Raw genomic sequence first — 26630 nt, forward strand, 5'->3', positions numbered from 1 at the left:
ACCTACGAAAACTAAGTAACGGTGGAAGATGGGAGCAAAACTAGCAGTTTGAACATAAGGCTGCCTTCCAGTGCAGTGTCAAATTCAGAATCCAGCTCATGTGCAGGCGTTTGTGGTATGTACAAGCCTGTGTGGTGTGTTGTGGCTTCACACAGTTTGAGCTCTGTTTTTTTGTTTTTTTTAGAAAAACAAAGTGGTGATAATAAATCAGGCGTTTCATGACAGACTCCCCACCTCTCTCTTTTGTCACAGGTTGAATAATACGCACTGGACAGAGCCTCAACAACTCCTCATGAAGGTAAAATCAGTCTCAAGATGAAGCTTTATAACTTACACTGCCCTCACTTTGACATTGGGTGTTTTAGAAGGTGATTGTAATGTCGCCATGATTAAAACATTTAAAATTGAAAAAAAAAAAAAAAAAAGTAATGCCAATAAAGTGTTTGAAGAGGACAAGTGTAAGTCATAACGCAAGCTTAAACTGACCAGGGCACAACCTCTCCTTCACAGGCCTATCAGGGTACAGAGTAATGGCTGAAGTGTCACGATAATCACTTTGCACACCAGGTTCAGAGCTTCATCACCACAGATCAAAACCCCCAAACTGAGCCGCTGTCTTTTCTCTGTTTCACTAACTCTAAATACTCTCATTTTTTTAAAAATAATGGTTTAAAAATGCTTGATCAAAAAAAAAAAACAAAAAAAACAACAACAACTAGAAATCCACCCCCCTCCCCGTCTATCTGTCCTTTGAAAGATCCACACAAGAATGGAGGGCGGCGGAGGCATTTAGAAAATGTCAGCTCGAGCCCCTCGGGTTGCATCGCATGTTGTGTTCAAGCAATAAACACATATAAGCCTCCTGCGATGAAAAGCTTCCTGAGCACAACCTCATCTGCCTTGCAGTCAAAGTAAATGCTGCTATTCATTTCTTGGAGAAGAGAAATATATATATATATATATATAAATATGCATATAAATATGAGGGGACAAAAAAAATGACAGTCTGAAGCTTGGGAGCTGCAAAGCGTTTAACGTGGCACAAAAAAATAAATACAAAAAATGGAGGAAAAGTGAAACACTGTTTGCATCAAGCACTGAAAATAACTAGACGGAGGTATAAGAGAGCTGGAGGGGAAAAACCTATTGTTGGATCCCTGGTATGTGCTTGTCCATGGCATGGGCCCATACAAAGTAGGGCAGCCATATAGGGGGCGAGGGTAGGGGGCTTCATTTGCTTAGCAAAGGCAGAGCTTCAGTAAGGGGTTAGTAAGGGAGGGTCATTCACGGATGGCCAAGGCTTTTAAATGGTTGTTACCTGGAGCTGTTAAAAAAACAAAACAAAAGAAAACAACAATCAAACAGAACATTAGAAATGAACAAAAAGTACAGCAGCGCAGTGATATTCAACCATTTCTTTTGTTTTGTTTTTTTTTCCTCTCAATCAGACTCATTCACAACACATTTATGCATGTCTCAGCTGTCTTCTGTCACTTAACAGGGAATTCAGTGATTCCCACATTGCCACATATTTCACTTGTAATGCGAAACGTACTTTGACTAAGGCAACGCAAAGTAAAACTTAAAAAAAAGAAATAAAACCAAACAAAAACTGACACAACACATACCAGCATTTAGGAACTTAAAGTGACAAATAAATAAGCTGATATGGACAAGTGAGACAAAAATATGTGGAATAAGATGTGCAGCAGGGGCTGGCGGGACTCTTACAGTTGAGGTCCATGTACCAGGCATCATTGCCGTACTGGTACTTCCAGATGGTTTGGCCGATGGAGCAGACCAGAGAGATGGCCAGCAGGCAGCCAAACAGCACCAGGATCTGAAAGTTGGTGATTCGCTCCACGTTGGACAGCTTCAGAGGAGGCCGAGTGGAATTCTGGGACGAAATAAAAACAAAACACAAGAAGACAGCTTTCTGTGAAACGGAATGCAAATCGGTGTTGTGTGGTCTATCAAGGCAACCGATACAATAAATACTCGACATGGCGCCTCACCTGCATGAGCTTTGTGTCGTGTCCTGTGTAGACCACCACGCCATGGACCCACTGCGTGTTTCTCAGCTGCGCTCCTCTCAGCAGGATCTGGTCTGGGCCCAGTGGCACTGTGCTACAACAGCAAGCATCAATGCCGTTAGTCAAAGATGTCACAATTAACAACTAACAACCGCTGTGAAAGAATGGCCTGTTCACAGCAGCACTTTACTAAAAAAAAAAAAACGTTCTTTCAGATCAATCTGTGAAATTTTGAGGAATATAACTGGCTCTACTGGTTAAGAACTGTGAACTAACAAACATGGAGGTTACCCTTTAGACTCCCACTGATGAAACTGAAGAAAATACAAAGTCATTACTGACATTCGACTCTGGATTAAGCCATGACGTCCTAAAAGCAGCCACACAGACACAATCCGTTTTCCTTACAATGGCAAAGCCTCCAAACAGGTTTGAAATTGAATAATCCTGAAGCAGGTCCTTTAATTGATTTAGCAGAAAGATGAAATATTCCCTGAAACCTCATGATGCTCCGATACCGGCTCTGCTCCTGGCTAATGGGCTACTGAGTTGGTAGGAGGGGCAGGGAGCCAGGAGTGGAGCTCTGCGGCTGAGCCCACCTGTGTCCAGTCAGCCGGATGTTTCCAACAAACTCGTACAAATGGCGATTGGGGCTTTCGCACTCCATCCGACCGGACAGGCGCATCAGGTTGTCAATCTCCTTTATGTCTTGCCGTCACTTGGAGGCCCTTGCAGACGATGTTAGAGCAGTTTTAGAGCGGTACAGCACTGTGTGGTTTGAAATTCATGAAGAAAATGTTAAAAAGTAAAAAAAAGAAAAAGTCACCTGTCTTATTTAAGGTTTGTTTTTCTCCGTCGAGGTGTGATGTTTCAATGTAGCACATACCCTGTGGTTCACTATTGTGGAGCAAGAAGACACAGACACTTGGAGTAGTTCACTAAAATGACAACAGTGAACTCCTGTCTCATAACATGTTACAGAATACTGTAACCTAAACTTGTTTTACATACTGTTGTGTAGCAATAAGCAAATGATTAATTATTTCCTAGTGAGGACTTGTCAATATCAAGTAAATTTAAGGAGATTCAACAGAACAACAGCTGAGAACAGCGAACAAAGATGCTTGACGAAAGCCAAAGAAAGCCTCTAAACAGCATCAGCGCCTTAATGAAGTCACTTAATGTACAGTAAAGGTCCAGAAGACAGACGTAACATCTTTGTTTGGTGTTCCCCAGGAGCCTAGCTGTCTCTCAAGTGAAGCTAAATACACAGCAGAGGCACAGATAGTGAAGACAGGGGAGAGAGAGAGAAACATCAAGAGTGGGGCGATCGGGGCGAGCGGGAATACCAAGCACAGCAAACAAAGCAGACAATTGAGCTCTGACAGACTCTGGGCACGAGGACAGAGAGCTGCAGCATGCCGGGAGGTGAGGTGAGCTGGGTCGCTGGTTAGCTGCTCTTTATGGAGTAAATTATTCATACCCAAGACAATGAAGCCCTTCCACAATCACTGAGAGGTTCGGAATCTGCTGCTAGTAAGTATTACATGAATGTTTTGTTGGGACAGAGATGAGCGGAAATCTCAAGAAGTGAATACTTAAACGTCTTGCGTTGTGATGTGGATTCTGAATTACTTGTAGGCTGCTCCAGATGGCAAATACTACACATCCAAGATGGGGTTTGTTTTTTTTTTTATCCACCTTTTTCATCTTGGAGTATGACTGCATGCAAACTATAATGCATTCAGGGTGCCAGACACGCCATGCAAAGGCAGGAATATGGAGAATAGACTGGGATCTAAGGGAAAGTATTTTTAAAAGAGGAGCATGTAGCTCCTGTGGTGCAACACTACAGTCACACTGAGCAGTGTTAGAAGGTTCAGCCAAACATTTAAAGATCGCTACAATGACAAAGTAGATGGGACAACAAAATCAAACTTAATAAGTTGCTGTACAAACAGCCAAGTAGGGCTGCCAAAAGACAACGTGGAGGAAAAGCAGGGGGAACAAAACGAAAGAAAGAAACATGGTGCTAGAATATCTGATCTGACTGTTTCCAAAAGAATCACAGGCCCCTATTTCCTTCGGTGTGAAAAATGAACCCGTTCTCAATCGTGTGAGGAGAGATACAATGTCCCATCTCGGTCGGTACCACACAGCCCCTATCTCTCCCACCGCTGTATCGTTGGTAACGTTGCTGGTTTCCTGACCTGGACGACAGAATGACGAGGTCAGCCGGGAGGTGATCCCCGTTTGCAGCTCTGACTACTTCCCCAATAGCCACCTGATGTTACCAACCACACACCAGCAGGGGGCGAGACAGAGGGAGCGTGGCAGTTGTTTGCACAGGGAGGGCAGGAGGGAAGGATGAGAGGGGAAGAAAAAACAAAACAAAGGAAGGATGGAGATGGGAGGGGGGGAAAAAAGAAACGAACACAAACAGACAAACAGCAAACATATAAGGGAAAAGAGACAAGTGTTTCAGTTTCAGGGAGATGAGAAGAGCACAATGATCAGTCCTGTGTGATCAGAGGAATGGCCTGGTCGTCTGTTCACCTTTTCACAAAACCACTGAGGAAAGAAACATCCCGAAAAACAAAGAAAAAATTTCAATGGAGGAAAACGTGGAATAAATTTGAAGCAGAAACCTTTAGAAAAGGCGCAGAACTGCCACTGGTAGGAAATTCTCTTCCACTGCACATGGTTTTAGAAAAGGTGAAGGAGGTAGGTAGGTTTATGTTTGATATGATCGGTCAAATCTAATCAAAAATCACGTTACCACAGACCCACCCAGAGAAATGATGGTTGAATTAGCAAATGATTAAAATGTTGTATTTATACACTAGTAATAGATCTGACTTCCGAACTCTCCAACCATCACTTCTTCAGGGAGAGCTGAGAGAGAGCGAGAGGAGGAAAGGAAAAAAAGAAGAAAAAAAAAAGAGGGAGAAGTTCCCCACAGTCTGGGCAGAAGAGTGGCCTCCGATACCTGGATGATAAAATGGCAGCATCCGCTGGTACGAAATCACTGCCATTTACTCTAATTATATCGCCCACCTCAACCTGTGAAAATAAACTGGTTACTGCTGCGGACTGCCGAGAAAACAGCATTAAATGAAACGTCAAAGGACGGACTGACAAAGTTCCTGTGAGGAGAGAAAGATAAAACACTGACAACAGAAGTGGAAGCGTCTTTCCATTACGGAAAATAAACTTTATAAACCAAATACCGATTAAATACATAAAAAAAAAAGAAAAAAGAAAACAAAAACCAAACAAGTGAGTTTGAATTAATTAGTGTAATAACTGTCCAAAAAAATGAAACATTAAAAAACACCTGATGATCAACACTTCTGCTTTAAACACAAGTGAAATATTCTGGCCTGATTCCGTTTGCCTCTGAGATTAACTAACTTCAACAAACTTAGGAGGCCAAACAGGAATTTAGGACAGAAGTTGCTTTTACAATATGCATGATGGAGATATAAAACGGCTGAATTATTTAAGGCTCTGCTTTCTGGAGGATCTTTTATGTGTATAAAAGGACACACACTCCAGAAAGCTGCACTGCCACGTCCGTCCACCACGCCGAGATCGATTCTGCGCAGGAACCAAATGTTTTCTTCTCAAGATAAACACAGAAAACAGGTTTTTCTGTTGCTCTTTCATGTAGCTGCAGTTGATGGAATCACCACAACAAGACAAACTCTCTGTGTAACAGATTTATCTCAGATGCACCCATCATGTGAAACATTTCTAGTCAGTTTTAATGCTCGCAGAATTATTCATGTGGGAGGTAAAATTGTAGCACGATGAGTCTACAAGTAATTTAGCATTAAAAAAAAAAATGCATCAACGTGAAGAAAACGAAAACAAAAAACAATTCTTAATGTCTGGTGAAAGAGCAATATTACCGCTGATTAAATAGCCTTTTTTCTGGACTGCCGGTCATTTCTCTCCACACCTTCTGCTTTTAGCCGAACTGCTGCAGCCTAAATAATAACGCCGTTTCATTATGAGGGAGGAGAGGAAGTCCTCCAGCTCAGCCTCCTAACGACCGGCCACATGGAAACACTGGATTAATTAGTTTAGGCTGGACACTGGAAGAGTGTGTGTGCATGTGTGTGTTTGTGTGTGTGTGTGTCCGTGTGTGTGTTTTCTTCAGACGATGGCAGCACGGGAGGCGGTGAAAGGTCACGGAACGAATGATATGTTTTTGGTGCTCCAGAGGAATAAAGTGAGAGCTGGTTAAAATGACAGTCGGTGATGCATTGTGGGTACATACCTTCTCCCAGTGCACAATCTCCCAGGCACCATTTCTCAGTACTGCGCAGGGGGGAAAGCGGAGATCCGGGGAGTCGCGGTGCGACCGGCAGAGGAAGTCAGAGTGATGAGGGGGAGAAGAAGAGAAGCTGTCAGAAGACATTCACTGGATCTGCGACACGTGACTCTTTAGCCTCTCTGTAGCTTCCACAAAATGAAACCGATTATTTAACCAACTAAGAAAGCTCCTCCGGAGCCATCTGCCTGCTGATTCTCACTGCTGGTGAATAATGTGCTGTTACTGCCGACAAGTCTCAGTAAGAGAACAGGAGAGGATGCCAAAACATGAGCGCTTGTTGTTATGCGTGCTTTCAAGATGTCAAACGTTTTGCATCAAAACGGCCCTATTTGATCCAAATCAATTTAGAACCATGTCGTATGAAGCTTTCACGAAATGCTCTGACGTGTTGTTGAACACGTGATGTTCTAACGCCACACAAAGGAGAGGCTTCTCAGTACCTTGACATTCCTTTTTGTTGACCACATTGTCGGCATTGTGACGTTTCTGGAAAAGCAAAAACATTCACTTTACACACATATTCTATTATACACTCACACATAAGCAGAAACAAGGGTTAACATTAAAAAGCGTCACGGACTCCACAGGTTAACATGCACCGATGAGGCCGGCGCAGAACCTGACCTTTTGTTGCCGCAAGAGGTAAAAATATCAGAGAAAAAAATGTCCTCTGCTCGCTGCTAAGAGAGATGGTTACAGCTGTGTAACGCTGATTGATTATTCCTTTCATTAACTGGTCAACACATTCCAAACAACTGGTCTCGTGTTGACTGGCTGCTGACCATGAAAAACCAAATAATGAGCGACAAGCCTACGCGTCTTCATCCTGACACTGCGTCTTCCGTTCCGACCAAGTAAACAAACTCCAGTATACTGTGTGTGTGTGTGTGAGAGTGTGTGTGTGTGACCCCATCAAAGTCCAAATCAGCAGCATTAAGTCTCGCCGTGTCGGCTGAACAGTCATGCAGTCAACTGTGACTTGGGCAGCTGATTCCAAGGGACAGTCTGTCAAGCGGCATCACGCTGAGTAATGATGTGTTGCTGCGTCCATCTCATGTAAATAAATGATCGGTGGGTTTCGAAGTCTGCTGGGCTCCGGAAAGAAGGCAGGTCCAATCGGATATCTGTACTGAATCATTTAAGGCTCCTTACAGCTCAATTTCAAGATGAGAAATTCAGGAAGGAAATAAGTCTTCGACCTGCTCATGGAGAGACGGGGAGTGAATCTTGGGTTTGATCAGTCTATTTCAGAGACATCTGCTGTTTTCCTCTCAGTCATCCTTCTTTCCAGACTTCAGAGGAGTTAAATTTGATTTGATATCCCCCACAACATGCTGCGCTGCGCTAATGAATAGGCTGGCCGTGTCACAGGGATCCAGCCTTTCACCGACTTCACAATGCCCAGAAAAAAGAGTAAAAAAAGGGGAAAAAAAGTTTGCTAGAAGAGACCTTTACAAAGATCATTGATCGTCCCCTGTGCAGGAGTTGTCAGCTAATTTAATTCATCCACACTATTAGGTCTGGTGCTAGAAAACTCTCCCCTGTTTACAGAGCCATTTCTGACAGTTACTTTCACAACCTCTCCTTCCTCTCATCCTTCTCATATTCGCTGTTCCGGCCTCTCTCACGTCTGGTTTCCCCAGTGGGCGCAGCGAAAGGGAGAGGTGCTGTATTTAGATGATGTGTGTGTAATCACAGTGCAGTGGAGAGGTTATGCATAAACACTGCAGTACTGGGCCTCCACAGACTCCAACCAGAAAGAGAGAAACGGAGAAAAAAGCAGCCTCTGAAGTTTTACCTTGAAGAAACGGCTCATATCATGAATGCTAAACATCAATCTAATAAGACACTGAGCTGTAGTAAAGGACATTCAAACCAGCAAGGGAAGAAACAGAATTTTCTTCAGTTTATCGTGTTTGCAGGTAAATTTTCAGCCAATATGTATTTCTGCTGCAGCAGAAGCAGCCAGCAACAAGGTAATGCTGGTGCTGTAGTGTGTGTGTGTGTGTGTGTGTGTGCGTGTGTGTATGTGTGTGTATCCATAGTGCATGATTCATGAAGTTAGGGGTCGATGTTGCCCTGTCAGGTCAACTTGTGAGGGACAGCCCAGTGCGGGGAACAGACGTGAGCGCAGGTGACCTTCAGCAATAAAGACGGAGTCATCACCACTCTGTTCCCATGTTTTTTTTTTTCCCCCCTACAACAGGCCAAGAGAAAAAGTGCTGCGCTGGTCCCTTCAGCACCAGATAGAGGCAAATAGTATAGAGTAACCGTCCACTGGGACCTGCAGGGAGGATCGCATTGCAGGGTCCCTGCAATACAGTACAATGCAACATTCTCTCACTAAGTTCGGACGGATCAGTGGATTACTCGCGAGCAGCTTTTAATTTAACGGAAGTGAAATTTAGAGTCAAAAATATGTAGATAATAAGTATTAATGTATAAGTAAAATGCTGAAGCATCTTTTTAGCAGCTCGGGCTCGCCTGGGGGCCGACAGTTGTTGTGTTTAGTGTGTACTAACCGCCATTGTACATGAGCGTTCAGTATCTAGGTTAATTGACTGGATGAGTACCCCGGGTGCAGTGTGCACAGCTGTGACCTCTGAAATGAGACTGTGTGTATGCGCGCCGACGTGTGATGCCGCGTCTATATGTTGGGGGAAATCCTGCTGTGGTCGCATCATCGTCACTGATTCGGGGCTCGGAGGACACGCCGCGCAGTAAAAGCCCGGCACGGTGGGGGGGGGGGGGGGGGGGGGGGGGGGGGGGCTATTTTAGTGAAGGTGCAACACTTCTACACTTCAAGCAAGGATCTCTGACCTACTTTGTCAAGAAATACAATTATCGAAAATGTGCTTTTTTTGGAGTCTTTCATGAACTCAGATTATTTGTAGAGGGCACTGTGGGCAGTAGACTTGGATAAATGGAGCTTTAGTAAAACACTGAAGACTCCATCAACAGAGACACGAGCTCAAAACCGTTTGGCCTTTAAGCTTCCAGTTATATGGAAATAACAGAGCAGAAGGAAATTTTGTAAATGCAAATTTAACCTTTAAATAAATCCTGATGGCCTTATTTTCTTTTAAATAAGGATTTTTGTCTTGCACTTGCAATGATTATGTAAGAAAACGTCATTTTAAGGTGCTACATCAAAAGACTTAAAGTGGTAAATAATCATGAGCAACGCCTGTTTACCTGATGATTATATGATCACAAAATTTTCTTCAACACAAATCAGAAAACTGGAAAAAAGGTTATGTGGTTTACGCCATAGAATTAAAAATCAAAAGTCTGCAATGTCTTGTTTTCTCTTAAATTGAGTTGTCTGTCCATCCAGCTACCTTGAAAATAGTGAAAAGAAAATGAACACTGATTAACTAATTTACGTATTAACTATCTCGATCAGGGGGGTCAAACACATTTTAATTCAGGAGCCACATACAGGTCCATTTCATCCTGAATGGGCCAGACCAGGAAAATACTGCTTTGCTTTAATAAACATTAAATTAAAATTTTAAAGTTCTTTTTGTAGCTGTGGTGCAGAGTTTAAACTTATATATTTTCACAAACCCAAATAACTACTGAAAATTACTACAGTCTCAACATAAAACCAACATAAAGCTGCTGTATTGTGCATGTTTTTACAAACTCACACTGACAGCATGGCTCATGTTGAGGCAAATGTTCCTTTGATGGGAACAAGGTGGCTATCTTCATAGTGGCTATCTTCATATCTCAGCTCATGTCTCAGTGTTGTGTCCACAAATCTTATGAAATTTTTCCTAAAAAAAAATAGCTGAGAAAAGAGAGAAACATCTCGCACCAGTACCACACTGAGTGCGTCTTACCAGGTCCTCGATGATCTCTTTGACAGCGGCCACCACGAGGATGAAGAGCAGAGGCACCAGCGTGGTCCAGCGACCCGTGGGAGACACATCTGGAATTTGCTAAAAGGAAACCACAGCATGTGACAGTTTGATCAGATGTTCCCTGCAGTTTTCTTTACAATAAAGTTACAGCTTCCATTCTTGGAAAGACGCAACAGCGTGCAAACGAGAACAATGGCCAACAAAAAAAAGTGCTGCGCTCCACGTTTATGTTCTTCTGCTGAATTAAATTCCCAATTCCCCCCCTTGCTGGTGTTATTTATAGTGTCAAAGGCTAAGCTGAGGCTGTCTGGCTCCAGAATATGAATCACACCACCAGCTCAAAACCTGGCAAACAGAGTTTCACTTATAGAATGTGTAGAGTCTGAGATACATCCAGCACACACAACTTCATTATTTGGCCACGCTGAGTCTCTCAAAATTAACACTGAAATGGCAGCGTAATTAAAGCCAAACCAGGGCCACGGGAGACCGCTGCACTGCTCCCAGGAAACTCGAACGAAATGGATCTCCCGTCTCTCTCATATGCATAGATGTTTTATTCAAGGTCGCAGCATCGACAGGGCAGGTAATGAAGATTCACACTGGCTGCGTTTCAAAGCAGCAACTTCAAGGTCAGTGGAGGGAGAGGCCTTTCCCATCCTCGGCTCTCATTAATGCGGGATAGTCTGTCACTACAAATATAGGTGAGGACAGAAGCTGGGTGCGGCGGAGGCTTCTTTTTCTCCTCCATTTAAACTATCCTGAGATTTCAATTTCAACTTCTTTGAGTTGAAGGTTGAGGAATTTAAAACTCTCTTAAAAGCGATTCATGTTGGTATTTACATGTGAAATGCTGCCAAACTGGGAAAACATTAGTTATGTCATATCAAAACAGCACAACAAACACAGTGACGGGAGCTCCAACTCCGACAAGACGACTTCAAATTCATCTCTAGTTTCCTGCTTGTGGCTCTCAATAACACGTTATTTGTGTCCTGTGTCACACTCAAAGCACAATGCGGTTCCTGTAATGGAGTTTGGCGGCATGGGTGCTATAAAAGGAAAAAAAAAAAATAAATACAGTCATCCTCGACAGAGGAATACATATTTCATGCGTCTCCGAGTCATGTAATACATAGCGTGTTGAGCCTCTAGGTGAATCTAGTTTCCTTTTAAAGTAGGCACACATAGTATTGTATGCATTATTCATAATCAGGATATATATAAAGTCTTGTGTTGAGTGTGTGTGTGTGTGTGTGTGTGCGCGTGACTGTGTGCATATGAAATTACAGACATGACCTCGGGAAGTTACGTCTAGGTCATGACAAACTCATTTGCACATTAATGCCGTGATTTCTCAATAGCGCGGCCAAAACGCCGCTGTGCTTACCTGCAAGAGTGCAATGAAGAGAAAGAAGGCGTTGGCTGCCCTCCTAAACTGTGAGTAGAGGAATCGCGGGAGGAAGGTGAGGACGTTATATTTGGCTGTGCTGAAGGCCGGGGCGGACGGCAAAGCGAGGAGATACGGTGGAGGCAGAGTGAGAGGAGACAAGAGAGAGAGAAACACCGGTTAGTCACAGAGTATGGCGATGGAACAACACACAAGAACAAAGACAATGTCATTAAGCAACCTAAATGGAGAGTGAGTGAATGTTAAGGCTTTATATATTATAAAAAAAATAAAGCCACATTCCTGCTCCTCAGCTCAACCACTTTCTGAGGGTGTGTGTGTGTGTGTGTGTGTGTGTGTGTGTGAGACTGATGAACAGCCGAGGCCAGTGGACCTAATGATCATAAAGAATAATCAGGAGTGGGAAGGGAGCTGGCAGAGGGGGCATAAAGGCCTCCTGGCAGACGTGAGCTATGCCTCCGGCGCTGCGACGGCGCTGATGGTGGGACTGCGAGCTGAAACGGGCGAAGCTCCCAACGGCCCCACCGCCGGGCCGCCACCGGCCTGATTTACAGCCGCGTTAAAGGGCCGGTCAGAACAGCCACTTTGGAAGAAGATATACTCCACGGCATGATGTAAGCCAGACTGCTGGCGAGGCTTTGCTTACTCACATGCACACAAAAGCTGTCTCACACACACACACACACACACACACACACATACAACAGCATATTGACTGTCGACTTCAACTCATTTAAAAGCGTCGGAGCATACGGAGCTTAACATCAGCTATTCTAATGTTTTACTCCAGTTAGAATGAAGTCTTGTTTGAACAACTGGGGGGTTTTTTTCTTCTTTTTTTTTTCCCGCGGTGGTACATTTTCAAGCACAATGTAAAGTTATCGAAAAGTGGACCAGGCTTGAAATGAGTACAAAAAAAAAAAAAAAAAAAAAAAAAAGTCTCTGTCATCATGGCTGAACGGTACAGTGGAGTTATCTGGGACAGAGTGATAGCTGGTGAGTAAGAGCCTGGCATTGTTCTGACAGCAGTACAATGTGATACCAGCCTCGCTCAGGAGCTCCATGGAGAGCCTCAGCAGAAAAAAGGGTCAGGAGAGGAGAGGAAGGCTCTAATTAGTCCATTCTCCATCAAGTACACAAACTGTAATCTCAGGTTAACCTGTAAAAACTAAGATGGTTATTAGAGAGTGAATGAGCCAGGGAGCACATATGAATTGACCTGTTTTCAAAATAAAGTGTATTATATATTCTCACTTCTTTTTTTTCCCCCCAAATCGAGGCATGCCATCCTCACAAACCAAAACTCAATGTCTGCCACCATAAAGGCCAACAAATAAACCAAGAAGGAATTTGCAAATATCAAGAAGTAGAGCATCAACAGTATGAGAGAGAGAGGAACAAAGAGCCGACTGTACACCACATAACGTGCAGCGTCCTCATTATTTCTGACCTGAAGAACATGCGAACCATCCAGAGCTTCATTAAACTCAGCTGTAGGTGTGATCTTCTCCTGTTCGATCCTATGAGAGGAGATAATCGGCCGCTTTTCACTAAATGCATTTCCATACATCATCCCTGGCTGGAGGCAACAGCATGAGTGCTTTCCCATTCATAACAGGGCGAGCCCTCTGGGTATTAAACACCTAAGTGCTAATGTGTAGTTATCACCACGGTTATTCCCTGGAGATGTAAAGATATAGTGGCTGGGGAGCTGCAATGTAGGTTAGCCTGAAAGCCCTGATGGGCTTCGTCACTGATCTCCAGGAGACAATCTGTAATCCTTTCCTTTTTTTCTCTCTCCAGCATTTTCTCCATGTTGGCTTATTGTTGTTGTGTTTGATAATTGCATCCTCTTACAACAAGAAGTTGTAGTAGGAATCCATACAAATACCACTCAGTGAAATGAGCAGCTGCGTGAGTCAGTGAGGCAAATTAAGACACACTGCCCATGACAATTCTAGTAATTTGTGTGCGTAGGTGGGGACAATGTGCGTCCGACGTCTCAAACCCGCTCCTTGCTTTCGACACGAGACGTCAGGATTTCATGGACGCTCAGCAGTAAAAAGGTTTTTGCGCGGCCACTCCTGTTTGCCACGGGATAAGCCGTCAACAACTCCGTGATGAATCGCCTTTACATTACAGCCAGATCTGACAGCAAGTGCTGCAGCTGAATAAACAATTCGCATCAACTCTCACACATAAAGAGCACGATCAGGGTGCATGTGCAGCCAAGGTGACAGGTGTGTACAGCAGTGTGCAGCAGGAAAATGAGATCAGGAGACAGAGGGACGGGAAAAAAAAAAAAGCAAGTGTAGCCTGCATTTTCTATCTGCTTGTAAGATTGGATTCACCAATTGTCACAGGACCTGCTCCTGTAAGTGTGTCCACAGGTCACTTTGAGACAGCCACCAATCCTGTTGAACAAATTATATCTTTACAGCAGCGTGCAGCCCACACCTACAGGCCCCGAGGCAGAGGCTTGGCCACATCAGGAAATAAAAAAAAAAAAAAAAAAAGCTACAAGGACAAGAACAGACATACGCAAAAGGAAAGAAAACGGCCAACAGTATGCGCTGGAACAATACAGTAGCTGTTCTTCACTTCAAACACACTCCTGGTGAGACTGTTGTGGGTAAACTGGACTGTGGGTTTTCTCCTCTGGTTTCCTCCCACAGTTCAAACACAGGCATCTAAGGTTGTTTGATGACTGCAAATTGCCTGTAAGTGAGAACGGGAGTGTTTGTTCTATGATGTGCTGGTTTACCCTGCATGTAACTCGTCACGTCAGCCGGAATAAACTCCAGCACCACGCGACCAACAGTCAAACCCAGCAGCTCATGCAGGTGCAGCTATTGTTGCTGTCATGGTCCAGTTCCGCCTGCTCCTTCCATAACCTCACTGAGGCCGACATCCAAGACATTTGATAGGCAGCATTTTTAGGTCTGTTCATTGTGTACTCTTGACCTTTGACCGGCTCCGTCAAGTGTTTTGTTTCCCCACAACACAGTCAAGAATTTATGTCTTAAGCCTGTAAGTAAAATAATACTACTTAGATCTTCAGTGTCCTTATGTCAGAGCATGAAAGAAACATGGCAACACACATGAGTGCTATAAACTTAAATTATGGAGTTTTTCCTCATTTACTGCTCCTGTTTACTCCGTTTCTGTTTAAGCACATTCATATCTCAGGCTGCTCATGCAGCAGCAATGGTAACGGTAATATTCCTTGACAGAGGACGGCCTGACCCAACAATCTTGACCTTTAATGCTAAAAGCAGCACTCTGACTCCACAAGGAGCTACAGGATGAAGAAGCCAGTTTGGAATACACGCACTAACCCGGCACTTGAGCCCAGCGGTCCAAATCTTGTAGGTATTTATCAAATATCGTATGTCTGAAGTTAATGTCACGGCTGCACCTTTGGGGCAGCTCTCTCCACTGAAGAGGCACAGGATACTGTTTCACCGCGGTGCATCTTTCCAGAAGCCAGTGTAGGAAAGCTGAATATGAGATTTTGAGATTAAATTGAAGATCAGTCTATTTACTTTCTGCTTTGCTGTCTTTTTTTATAAAAGGTGCAAACCTTGCAAATTATGTTTTTTTTTCCTCTTCATTATTCTTAGTTAGCAAATGCTTTTCACAGCAAATTGCCAATCTGAAACAGCTTTTGCTTTTGACAAAATCTTACCAAACAGTTATTTGACTTTATTCAACAGTTTTTTTTTTCCTGGTGAATCTGAGGGCTGAAGCAGGTTTCTGTTGTGGGTGACAACAGAAACCATGGAAAGTTGCCAAAATCAAGACCAAAAGCAAAACTCTCCATTGAGCAGTGGTGGGCCGTCAGGGCCTGCAAAGCCTTCTCTGCTGGCCTAAAAAGTATCTGAATTACAGACTGATGTAAATTATATTTTGTCCATGAACACTTACTAAATGATTCCAAACGGTATGTTCCAGTTCCTTTCATAGTTTTCCCGTGGTTGCGCTGCTTCCAGACATGTTTTTTCATATTAAATCATTTAACCAATCAGATTTCAGGCATCATCTGTTGCTAGGGTCAAAGAAATCTGCCCGAGGCCTTCACTGTCCGTTCCTGATGGCGCAGTAAAGTAAAGTAAAGCGTCAAACAGACAGTTGCTTCAACCAATCAGACAGTTGCTTCAACCAATCAGATTTCGAGTTGGGGACTCAGCGCCTTCTAGCTAGCGTACACTAACAACAGCATATCCAGGCCTTCTGATTTACATTCACCAAGAGATACAATAAGTGGCGGTATGCACCTAAATTGTTGGTCGCCACCCGCAATTATTCCAAAGAAGAAGATGACCTGAAGTGAAATAAAACTTACGCCAGAAATCCCACAGGGCAGGCTGGACTTTCAGCCCTGGCTTTATGGAACTGAAACGCACGGATAATCTATATGACAGAGCAGTTGAACTCTTTTTGAGGAATGAAAGGAGGATGTATTTTGTTTTCAAATAATCGGGATTTTGGTGAGTAAAATGTTCCTCTTTTCCTAAATAATATTGCTGTTGTATTAAGTTGTTGATGCTCATTGTATGTGCACAGATGTAGTAGGAGACTTGTGCACTTCAGCAAAGGCATTTATTCTGGCTGCACAAGTATCTATCTGCTGTGCAACACCTCTTTATGTGCATATCTGCATAATAAGATTTCTTTTTTGTAGACAAAATAGTTATTGAGAGGTGGATTGATTCAGGTGGATCTGTTCTGAAGGCCTTAGTGTGAAATGCACGGTCTGCCACTGCCATTGAGTATGACTTGGGATCAAAGTTCTGGCAGCTGAGATAACATTCCATTCAAACTGCACAGGAAAGGTCACTCTGCCACTGGAAACACTGGATGGGAAATAGCAGAGGTCAACAGCGTGCAGAAGGCAGGACGCCTTTTCTGTTGATTTCACAGAGAATATTATTTGATCATTGTGGTTAGGGGTGCATACTGATGCATGCTGGCACACATGTTCATTCACTGTATTTTTCAAGGCAACATTTTGCATAATTTGTTACATAACATAACAGTAGGAGACATGTTTTTAGCATTTTGCTGTAATTTGCACCACAACATATCATTAAAATTGACTCTGCTGAGATTGAAGTAATTTTTGGTCGTAATTGTTTGGTTTTGCAAAAAATACAGTACAGACATTTTCATCATGCACACACTGCAACACAACAAAGAAAAACTTTAAAGATTGGGGCACTATTTTACCCATCCAGCTCACTCCAGGTTAAACTGGGCTGAATGTAGCTTCAGAATTAAAATGTTTGACACCCTTGAATTCGAGGCTTCGAATGGATCTCAATGTGCAGAATATACATTGAAAACAATGTTTACAATACCTACAATATTGAATAATTTTTTAGCTTTTTCCTTCTTTTTTTTAGACCAGTCAATTAGTTAAATTGACTAGTTAAATTAAATAAATTTTCGTTTATTTCACAAAGGAAATGAGTCAATAGAGGAAAACCCTTTTGCGTGACTGTCTGCCTGTGTTGGTCCGGTGACTGGCGGCCTGTCAGAGGCTTTAAACATGCTGCTTTGATCTTCCTGTTCCACTCAGAGCCGTACTTGCATCCTGCCATCAGTTCGCTTCCCATCATGTATGACGCTCAGTAAACGAGACTTCCTTACCTGACTCGGTTGCTGCAGAACTTTGTGAACTGCGGCTGGTTGAGGTATATCAGTCGGGCATCTTCTTGGTCAGCCAAGGATGTCTTTTCTGATGTGTCCTCTGTCTTTTCATAACCTGTAGCAGACAAGGAAAGAGATTTTCTAAGTTTCAAAGGAAAGATCTGCTTTGAGCACAAACAAAAGTGTTCCAGTGAAGTCAGGAAGAGGTGAGTTAGTAACTCTGAACTCTGCTGGGAGCTCAGCTGACCTTCACGCTTTAGACAACTTACACACACAGTTCATATCCAACTTTTCCAAACATAATAAATCCAGGCGGAATACCTTCGTGATGAATAACGCTGCCTTTGCAAAAGTGTGTCAGGCAAAGTGTGTTTAACTCTGATTCCTTTATTTAAGTGCATCTCTGATGAACTGCACATTGCATTCGCTGAACTATTAGAGGTGCAGCTGCAGCCGTTCCAGTCTAAACAATGCATTGAGAAGACGTTTGTAAAGTAATGTAGGGTAAATGTGTCTCGGCTCTTGAGCAATCGTCTGATGGCAGCATAATGCTCAAATTATTATCTTAATGGAGAGAGCGGGTGCTTCAGAAAGAATAACAGCGGGCTTGCCAAATGACAAGTCACTGAGAATATGTATTTTATTACTACCCCCACAGCGATATACCTAGTCGGAGAAATCCTTCTTCAATATTAATACGGGGAACCACATTTCTTTATGCTATCGGCGTGATTCATAACTCTACGGAGGAAGACAACATCGATACTCCTCAGCTTGTGTGTGAAGATGCAGCCCACATGTTACCTCTTCTGGATACTTTTGAGACATTTACACTCAACTACGGTCACAACTGGGGAGTAGTCTCATTACGCAAGACGTGTTCAAGAAAAAAGAAACAGAACACACCCATGCAGTTCCAAACTACTTTGGGGTATCTTGTTGCTGGAAATGAGTGGTTAGAGCTGGAATATTTCCTGTCTGCAGTGACATCCTGCCGTCTGGAGCACAAAGAACTTATCTGCAAGGATCAGCTGCAGCACTGTAGTGTCAGATGACTGCAACAACCGGAGACGCCAGGCGTAACACCGCTTCGTCTACCTAGATTCATTATTATTATTATCATTATTATTATTGTCACCAACAAACCCTGCTGCAAAGGCCTACAGTACAGTAACACTATCAAAAAAAGAAATCCATGTTTAATCTTGACACAGGAAAGAGTCTTGTAAAGCAGTGCTCCTCAAACAACCGGTTTTAAACAACACTATTTTTCCCGGCAGGAAGGTGTATAAAAATGCCCTAACAAGGGCTTAGCGATGATGGGGGGGGGGAAAAGAAGACGGAGTAAAGTGAAGGAAAGACACACTGACTGAAGTGAAGCATTTTACAAAATAAAACCCAGAGCAGAGTAATGGAAAGTTAAATATACACTTTGAAAATAAAACTTTTTATTCCCTCTTTGCAGCCCGGTACCAAGTGATCCTGGTGGTTTTCGGATCCCTGGTGTAGAAAAACCCCTTCATTTCACAATTACTCTCTCTGCTTTATTCTGAGTGAATAAAACAGAAAGACATAGCTTTGCCTTGGGTGTATAAAACTTCTTTTCTAGAAAAGGGAGGCACTGTTCTGCTCCCACCAAGTTCAACGGAGTGGGAGGAGCTGTGTTGGCCAAATCCACTCTGCCGAGGCCTGCCGAGCTCTGCATGTGGGTCGCAAATTCAAGGAACACATTTAGATTTGATCTTATTTATGTGATTGCAAAGAGCCTCGTCTCCGTCTTGCTCTGCCATTACCGGCAACATATTAAACCTGCCTCAACAGCTCAGCTAGGACATTAGCATGCATGCTTTTGCTTCTGGAGGCTGCATGCTGCTGCTGCGTCATGCAAAAAAAACCTGTCCAGGGACGCCGCAGTCAAATCCCAAATCTGCTTACTGCAGAAGTGGATGGATGGCAGATAAAGTATCTCACGTCTTGACAGCAACCGACTTGAGAAATGAATGCTGATATGTATCAGCTCAAGGAAAAGTACAACGAAAGTAAAGAAAAACTCAGTATTTTCAGGGGATTTTTTTGAAGTTGTAATTAGTCACTTCAAAATTTGTTTTGAGCAAATCACTTTACAAATACACTTCGAAAAATGATGAAACGACAGTCAACTGCATGTTTGTAGAGATTGTTTACATTTTTCAAATTATTTCAGCCAAGTTTAAACTTTAGTCGCAGTGACATGAACCATAAGAAACCCGACAAAACACTGATACGATTAAAATCGCCTCATGTAAACATTTACATCTTAGATTAGACTGGATCAATCCAACCAACTGAACACACTGCTCTTATGGTCGGACCAACGAAGAAGGTGAAACCCTGTTTGTGATCAGAACATCAGATCGGTTTTTGCTATGCTGACCTTTGTGTGTGTGTGTGCTCATGACATGAATTGAGCAGGTGGTGCTTCACACATGGACTTTTTACAAAAATTGCAGCGGTAAAGCACAGCTGGACATAACGTTGCTCCTTAATACATTCAAAGATTATGAAATAGTCTCAACGTTTATCAAAACGCGATTTGGTTAAACAAGTTCATGAGATGCTAACAGTGTGGAGCTAACAAATCCATCCTCAACACTGTGGCGGGTTTCTGTGGGATCAAGTGCATGTCACAAAGCATGATGGGATTGATCCAGTTGAGTGAACTGAATGGGTTCTGGGACATGTAAACATGAACGTGATCACTTTGTTCGATGTTGAAATGCAAACTGGACAACCTGATCTTTCAGCTGGAAAGAATTTAATCAAGTTAACAACCGAGTGACGCAGCAAAGTGTCGCATGCTACACTGACTGCAGAGGATAAGATCTCACCAACACATGGCTACAGCGCACACACACACACACACACACCTCACACCTCTTAGAGAGCATTTAATCATTACTTTGAACCTGCCATGAAAGCTAAGTCGACAACTGACACCTTTTTTTTTGACTCATCAGTTGATATTTGATATGATAAAAACAGATGAACTAATCTTCCACGAAACTAAAATTTCATTTGAAGCAGCAACATCTGAAACTGCCAAAGAGGGCGGATGAGAGAAGGATCATTCTGTTGGCGAGATGAGAACATGAACCCAAAAGAAAAAGAAACGTGGGGGCTCCTGGGGTTCGCATTTCCTTGTTCTCTTTTTTGTAATTGACATATCTAGATTGAAGCTGTTAACACTGCCAGGCGAGCGCCACAGTAAAACTCGAACGTCAACAGTATTCCTGGAGTCTCAGGTTGCATGCATGTGATCGTGTGTGTGCTGAATGGCCTTTCCTGACGTGTCGTGGTAGTAGCATTGGGGTGGGGAATGGAGTAAGACAAGCACGGCATAGCGTCCAGGACTACGGATATAGTAGACCCTGAAGTTTAAAATGGAAAGACGTGCCTTTCTGACGCACAGACGGAGAGTGACATGAACGAAGGAATCTGCCTTCTGGAGGCACCGACAACAACAGCAGCAACAACAACAACAACAAAACGCACAGTCATGAGCTCCCGTCACAAGAGCCCTGGCGGGACGTGCCCCAGTTGCGACCCACACCGCGAGTTCCTGCCAGTGGGATTTCTTTCTTGTCACGACGAGGCAAAAAAAGGAAGCAAAGTTCAAGACTGACATCGTACTCAAAGTCACACTTTCGCTGTTCTTCATTTTCGCTCTCATTCTCACCTTACACCCGGCACTTTCTCGTTGCTGTTAAACAAACCCTGAATCTTAAATTACAGCTCTTGTTATTTTAATGATCCACTTGGCTTTGCGCAGAGGATTACTGAGGAGCGACTGCCAAACATCATCTCCTCAAACTTTCTCGTCTTTGCATGCGCTCCCGGGCTAAAAATAACCCGCCTTAGTGGTTTGGTCAATAGGGGAAACATAGGTTGGCTATCTCGGCTCTGTTATGCAAGACGTCAGATCACCATAGGTGGTTTATTGGATTAGCGTGAGGGCAAAACAGCAGTTAGACACCATAACAGGAGATTAAGGAGTAATACCTGTACTCAAAGTAAAGAACTCACTTCCTGGTTGCCTACTGTACAGGTTGAAGATAAAGCAGCTCCGATCGTGTGGCTCACAGCAGCATATAGATTTTTTTTTCCTCAAAATGAAGCCTCGCTGCAGTGTAAAACTGTGAAAAATGGTGAGCAGTCCCATAAAAACGCTGTACATCTGTCTCTATTATTAATCCCCACTTCATTTTTTTTTTTTTTTTCAGAACGTACTTCTCCTGGTTGGTAGCCATGTCCAGTGGCACTGCCCGTGTCGTCACTCTCTTAGAAACATGACACCCAGTCAGTTGATGCAACATTTGCACCAGTGCAGCAACCATAAGTGTGAACACAACCCGAACTAAGTATAACCTATCAAATTTACATGTTGTTCCACAGTGACAGTGCGCTCTGAATCACACCACCAGGTGTGAAAATACAATAAAACTCAATCCCAAGAAGGTTTACTGTAACCTTCTTAATGACAGAAGACGTGACAGAACTGCATATGATTAGGAGGAGCTGAACGTTCTTGCACAATGTTTATTTAAACTCTTTGTTGAGAGGACGTAATGGAAACCTTGTTTTAACAGACATCCGAAGCAGTGGCTTAATAACTGTCACGCAAACATCACCAATATTCCACAGAACTGGTTTTGCCACCTCATTTTCTGTCCATCACATCAAACTTGAGGATAGCTTGTTTAAACAAAGTTATTTTGATTCATAGATCTATATTGTAGATATAAATGTATGACTGTTTTTACCTTGGTTGCCTGTTTGGTTAAAACATGTCTTATTCATCATTCTAAGTTTTCATTTTCAATAACTGTGAGAAAATGGTCAGTTAGAGCGGATCATGGCTTATACTGTCTATTTTAACAATTATCAAATCAATAAACATGACGTCTACTCAAATAAAATAAAAGGTTTGTATTGTTCACGTTTACTACCGACATGCAAATGAGACTAGCTTGGCCTGGACTCTTCTATCCTAAATTAAAGGTGAGCTTGCAGCCAAAAGCTCACCTGGTAACACTGGGACGACAGGTGTTTAGCGATGAGTAACAGCACTGGGTAAAGGTGAAGGAAAGGACGGTGACTCCAAGGCAAGCTGCCTCCCTGAGACTGAAGTGGATGAGGACGGGGACACTCGCTGCAACGCTACTAAATCATTACAAGTTTTGTGGTGTTGCACCTCCTATACCACATTATTTGCTGGGTGATTTCAGGACAGCGGCACAAACAAGACGTCGACCTAGTAGAAAGGAAATCGATTGTTCATCCCAAAGAACTCTGGACTTCTATGAACACCTGTATTATTACAAATGACGGCTTCGGTGTGAGACTTTAGTATAAAAAAATCACAATATTGCACGCTGGCATTTGACTTCCGCTTGCATGTTAATCCCACACCTTCAGTGCTTAGATTCTCACCCCTAAGAAAGAAAAAAAATCTCTCAACAATTATTACAGGAAATCACAATCTAGGTTCTGACTGTAATGACACTTTTTGAAGCCGGCAGTCGACAAAATACAAAAGCCTCGAGACGACATAATGAAATGTCAATGATAATCATTTATATGCCAAAGAGAGATCTCTGACAAAACCAAGGAACAAATCCTGAGTTAGTCAAGAAGCTAAATCTTTAAGCAGCTTGGGTAATCAAGGAATTAATGTCTCCGATGACAAATTGAAACAGGGGACTGGCGTGGCTGGTGACTGCAGCATAAGGCCCGAGTGAAGCAGCAGGCCGGAGGAGCTGGCGGAGCCGCTGTGATTGATGCTGTGTCTCTGCGCTCTGAATGAGTCTTCGCAGCGGGAGCCTGAGCGCCGAGGTAGGCCAGGTGCTGCAATGCACCAGTTGCAGCTGGTGCTGCTTCTGCTTAACTCGGTCCGATACCTCTCTGCTTTTAGCAGCTCTGGCACAGGGGACTGCTCGCAAAGTTCAAATAAACGCTGACAACAAATAACGTGTCTCACCATATGTATCCTTTGCTGCTGTGGTTCAAAACCATGGCAATATGCAGTAGCATCTTTCGAAAGTTATGATTGATCAATGAATAAGAAAAAAACAAACAAGAAATGGGGCTGGAAAAAGACATCAAAAGGTTTCTTTTTCCACCAAAACGTATGCATTTCTTGACTTGAATGTGCCCTATACTTAATTTAGATCTATAAGGATACACTGCGGCACAGAACATGACTACTGACATGGAAATAATGCATTGAACATTGCATAACAATACAAGTTTAGTGATATTTAATTTATGCAATGCTGCAATGGAAATCATAGTTTTATAACCAGAGTTCATCAATGCTCTATTCACCCTCTACGGGGGTTTGTGGCGATATGGAGGGTAAAGAAGCCCAGGCATGTTTGTTACTTCCTCCAGTTCATCCAGGGGAACCCAAGATGCTTACATGCCAATCGTCGCATGTAAGTACAGACACTTAGCCGTACTTCAAACTCAATAGCAGTTCACGAGGCCCAGTGACATCTGCTCTAAAGTCTTTGGCCGTCCTTCAGGATCTCCGTTATTGCTGTATGACCAGATCTGCAGGAAAGCCTCAGGCATCACCCTGCGCACATTCTTTCCCCTGCATTACAGTGGCTCCCATCCAGAGGACCTCGATGTCACCCACACTGCAGGAGTAACAGGAGGAAACCTGTGTTTGTTCCAATGGCAGTCTGACTTTTAAACCAGAAACCTATTACTGTTTATTCTGTCATCTAGCAGCAAAGTGTTTCTGCATTTCATCAACTCACCATTTTTACATTAGGTCTTTATTTTTTTTCCATTGTCTGTGTTTGTTTTCCTATTTTACCCTCAAAGAACTAATAAAGTTTTGCTTTGTTTTCTTTTTTCAGATTCTGAAACATGAGATATGATCTCTCCAGCTGTTCCTGGGCTTACACCTGTGCCAAAAACCCTGTTAGGCTCCAACGGGAGGCGACCCAGAGGCGTCCTAATCATCATTCAAATAGCTGGACTGAATGCCAATGAGGACCATGCTATGTCACACGCGTTTCTTCAAAGCATGGAAAGCCTTGCAGTGAGCTCACTCTCATGCATCCACGATCATAGTCCGTCGGGCATGACCCAAAATTCGTGGCCAAAGGTGACAGTGGGGATGTAGACCGACCCGGATACCATCTTTGCCAGGGGAGAGTTGCGTTTCACAAATCCTCAGAAGCCCATAGCGTTTTCCTCACGGCGACTATTCTTAAACACCTGATCCACTTAAAGGCTACATGTAAAAACTTTAATTGGATTTGTGGACAGAAGCAGGGCTGCAGCTAAAAAGTGGTCAAGCAGAGCTTGAGAACTTGAAATGGAAACATCGTGCGAAACTCTTTTATGAGTTAGAATCAAAAACGTCAGAGTCTCAATTAAATCAATCAGGCGAAACATTCATGCACAAACCCTCCTGTAACTTTATGCATATTTGTAAGTATTGCAAGAGGCCATCAGGCCAACGCCACAATTCAAAATGTTTCCAGTGTAAGAGGTGGAGAAAGCCATTAAAAGATCTGTTCCCCAGCTTGTGCTGCAATAGGCAGCGACATGCTCAGTTCATTTCCTCAGTTTGAACCACACTCTGGAGAATGTACTGTGCCGCAGCTGTTTCAGTGGGAGCTGCTCTTAATAGTCCCTAGTGGACGACGCGCATTTTCTCGGCACTAATTTCATTAACCGCAGACATGTCACAGCTCGGCTACCCGGGCATCACTAAAGATGGCTGGAATGGGAAACTGGGCGGCTGCACCCAGTGGCTGTAATTGTTAATCTGTGTTACATTAAACCTCATAGCAACACCTTTCATCTACTAATTGAACCGCCACATTGCCCACATAGACCAGCCATATAAAAACAACTGAAGAGGCGTGGAAACAGAGGAGGAGAAGAAAGAGTGACAAGAAGCCAAATAAAGCTCCGGAGCAGCAGAGAGCAGTGGCACACGGCTCTGGAGGGGAAGCCTCTGGAGGAAGGATCAATGCCACCGAGTGTCGTAATGAGTTTGGATGCAGGCCAGATGTCAGGATTATTGCTAGTGTCAGCCAACAGACAGACGGGTGGAACAATAGTCAGAAGGGGGCATGTATTTTGGAGAGGGCACCAACTGGGGGGAAAGTGGGACTGGAAAGGTGCGGCCAAGACACGCTGGTCCTCCCCCCCGTCTGCAGAAACAAAGAAAATTCATACTACATACATACATAAGTGGACGAGAAAAACCCTAATCGAGACTTTTTACAAATATGGAGAAAAACATCTCTCTCCAGAAACATGCAACATGTAGTCCATCATTTGAGGTGAGACATTTCATTCTGCTATTCCTAACAGCTCATGGTTTGTATGGTGGAACAGTGTTCGTCCGCGCAAACAGGTTCGAGATGAATGCAACTTCTCCCAGATTTATTATGTCCCGGGTGGTAATGCAGGAGCTCAGGTCAGGTAGACGCACTGGGGTGAAAAATTATTGCAGCCATGACTGTCAACACCGGCAAGATTAAATGTATCTAATAGGGGTGCAATGACAGGAGCGATAATGACCTGATAGTCAAGCACATTATCGAGCACCGCATCCTCTGATAGGCAGGGTTAAACATCCTATAGAACAATACGGGGCTCACTGCGATTCGAAGCACATGAGAGAACAATGCCGGTGGTATACTGTCGCTGTAACCCAGCTAATCCGTGCTTTTAAAATAGTAACTGAAAAACGACCACCTTAGTCTAAATATACATTAGAAGCAGCACTACCCTATTAATGCGTTTCCTTAAATAAAGTTTCATGATACAAGTCATAAAAGAAATCGTGTCACATACTGGCTCCAGCTTCAAACTACTCGGCACCTACTGTGACTTTGATTGCACAGAGAGGATTCAAGTGGATCCATGGGTAATTCTTCAGAGGGCCCCATCAGTCAATTCCCAAGTGTCCAATAAAAATCCAGGGGAAAATCAAAATGTAAAAAGCCCTTTGTTCTTCCAGAAATAGGTCCGCGAGCAGCATCCGGTCTGACTCCTGAGGTAGAGAACAAGCACTAATGAGCCTGAGACTTGTAGGCTCGTCAATAAAGTGTAGATGAGCCAGCACGTGACCCGGCCAAATCCCTGCTCCCACACGATTTAGTCAATGATGCCAGGATAGGTGGGGGCAGGCGGCTTGGGGCTACTGACATTGATCTAACACGAGCAAACGAATCGCTGCCAAACCACAGTCCAGAAGCTTAGTGAAGAAAAACTGCAGGCGGTGCTCCACGGAACAAAATACTGAAGGACTA

The 26630-nt window shown here is 43.4% G+C and overlaps 1 protein-coding gene across 1 annotated transcript; it reads right to left on the reverse strand.

The window, feature by feature from the left end:
- Nucleotides 1-728: 728 nt before the first annotated feature.
- Nucleotides 729-26341, reverse strand: LOC115400352 (phospholipid-transporting ATPase IA-like). Its single transcript, XM_030108170.1, has 12 exons — nucleotides 26204-26341; nucleotides 17308-17422; nucleotides 11635-11734; nucleotides 10224-10322; nucleotides 6816-6861; nucleotides 6319-6359; nucleotides 4244-4317; nucleotides 2860-2930; nucleotides 2633-2741; nucleotides 2016-2127; nucleotides 1732-1897; nucleotides 729-1324 (listed from the first exon to the last, which is right to left on the reverse strand). Exons 1-12 carry the CDS (start codon nucleotides 26265-26267, stop codon nucleotides 1281-1283), a joined length of 1041 nt encoding a protein of 346 aa, XP_029964030.1. The 5' UTR covers nucleotides 26268-26341; the 3' UTR covers nucleotides 729-1280.
- Nucleotides 26342-26630: the final 289 nt, after the last annotated feature.

Source organism: Salarias fasciatus, chromosome 2 (assembly GCF_902148845.1).
Source record: "Salarias fasciatus chromosome 2, fSalaFa1.1, whole genome shotgun sequence".
Lineage (NCBI taxonomy): Eukaryota > Metazoa > Chordata > Actinopteri > Blenniiformes > Blenniidae > Salarias > Salarias fasciatus.

Excerpts from the sequence above, each read along its gene's own strand:
- LOC115400352 (XM_030108170.1), bottom strand. The coding sequence starts at position 26,267 with ATGGGGCCCTCTGAAGAATTACCCATGGATCCACTTGAATCCTCTCTG. Across the intron at positions 2,742-2,859 it reads ACAAACCTTAAATAAGACAG|ACATAAAGGAGATTGACAAC; the intron begins GTGACTTTTTCT and ends AGTGACGGCAAG. Across the intron at positions 1,325-1,731 it reads CTGGTACATGGACCTCAACT|CTCCAGGTAACAACCATTTA; the intron begins GTAAGAGTCCCG and ends TTTTTTTAACAG.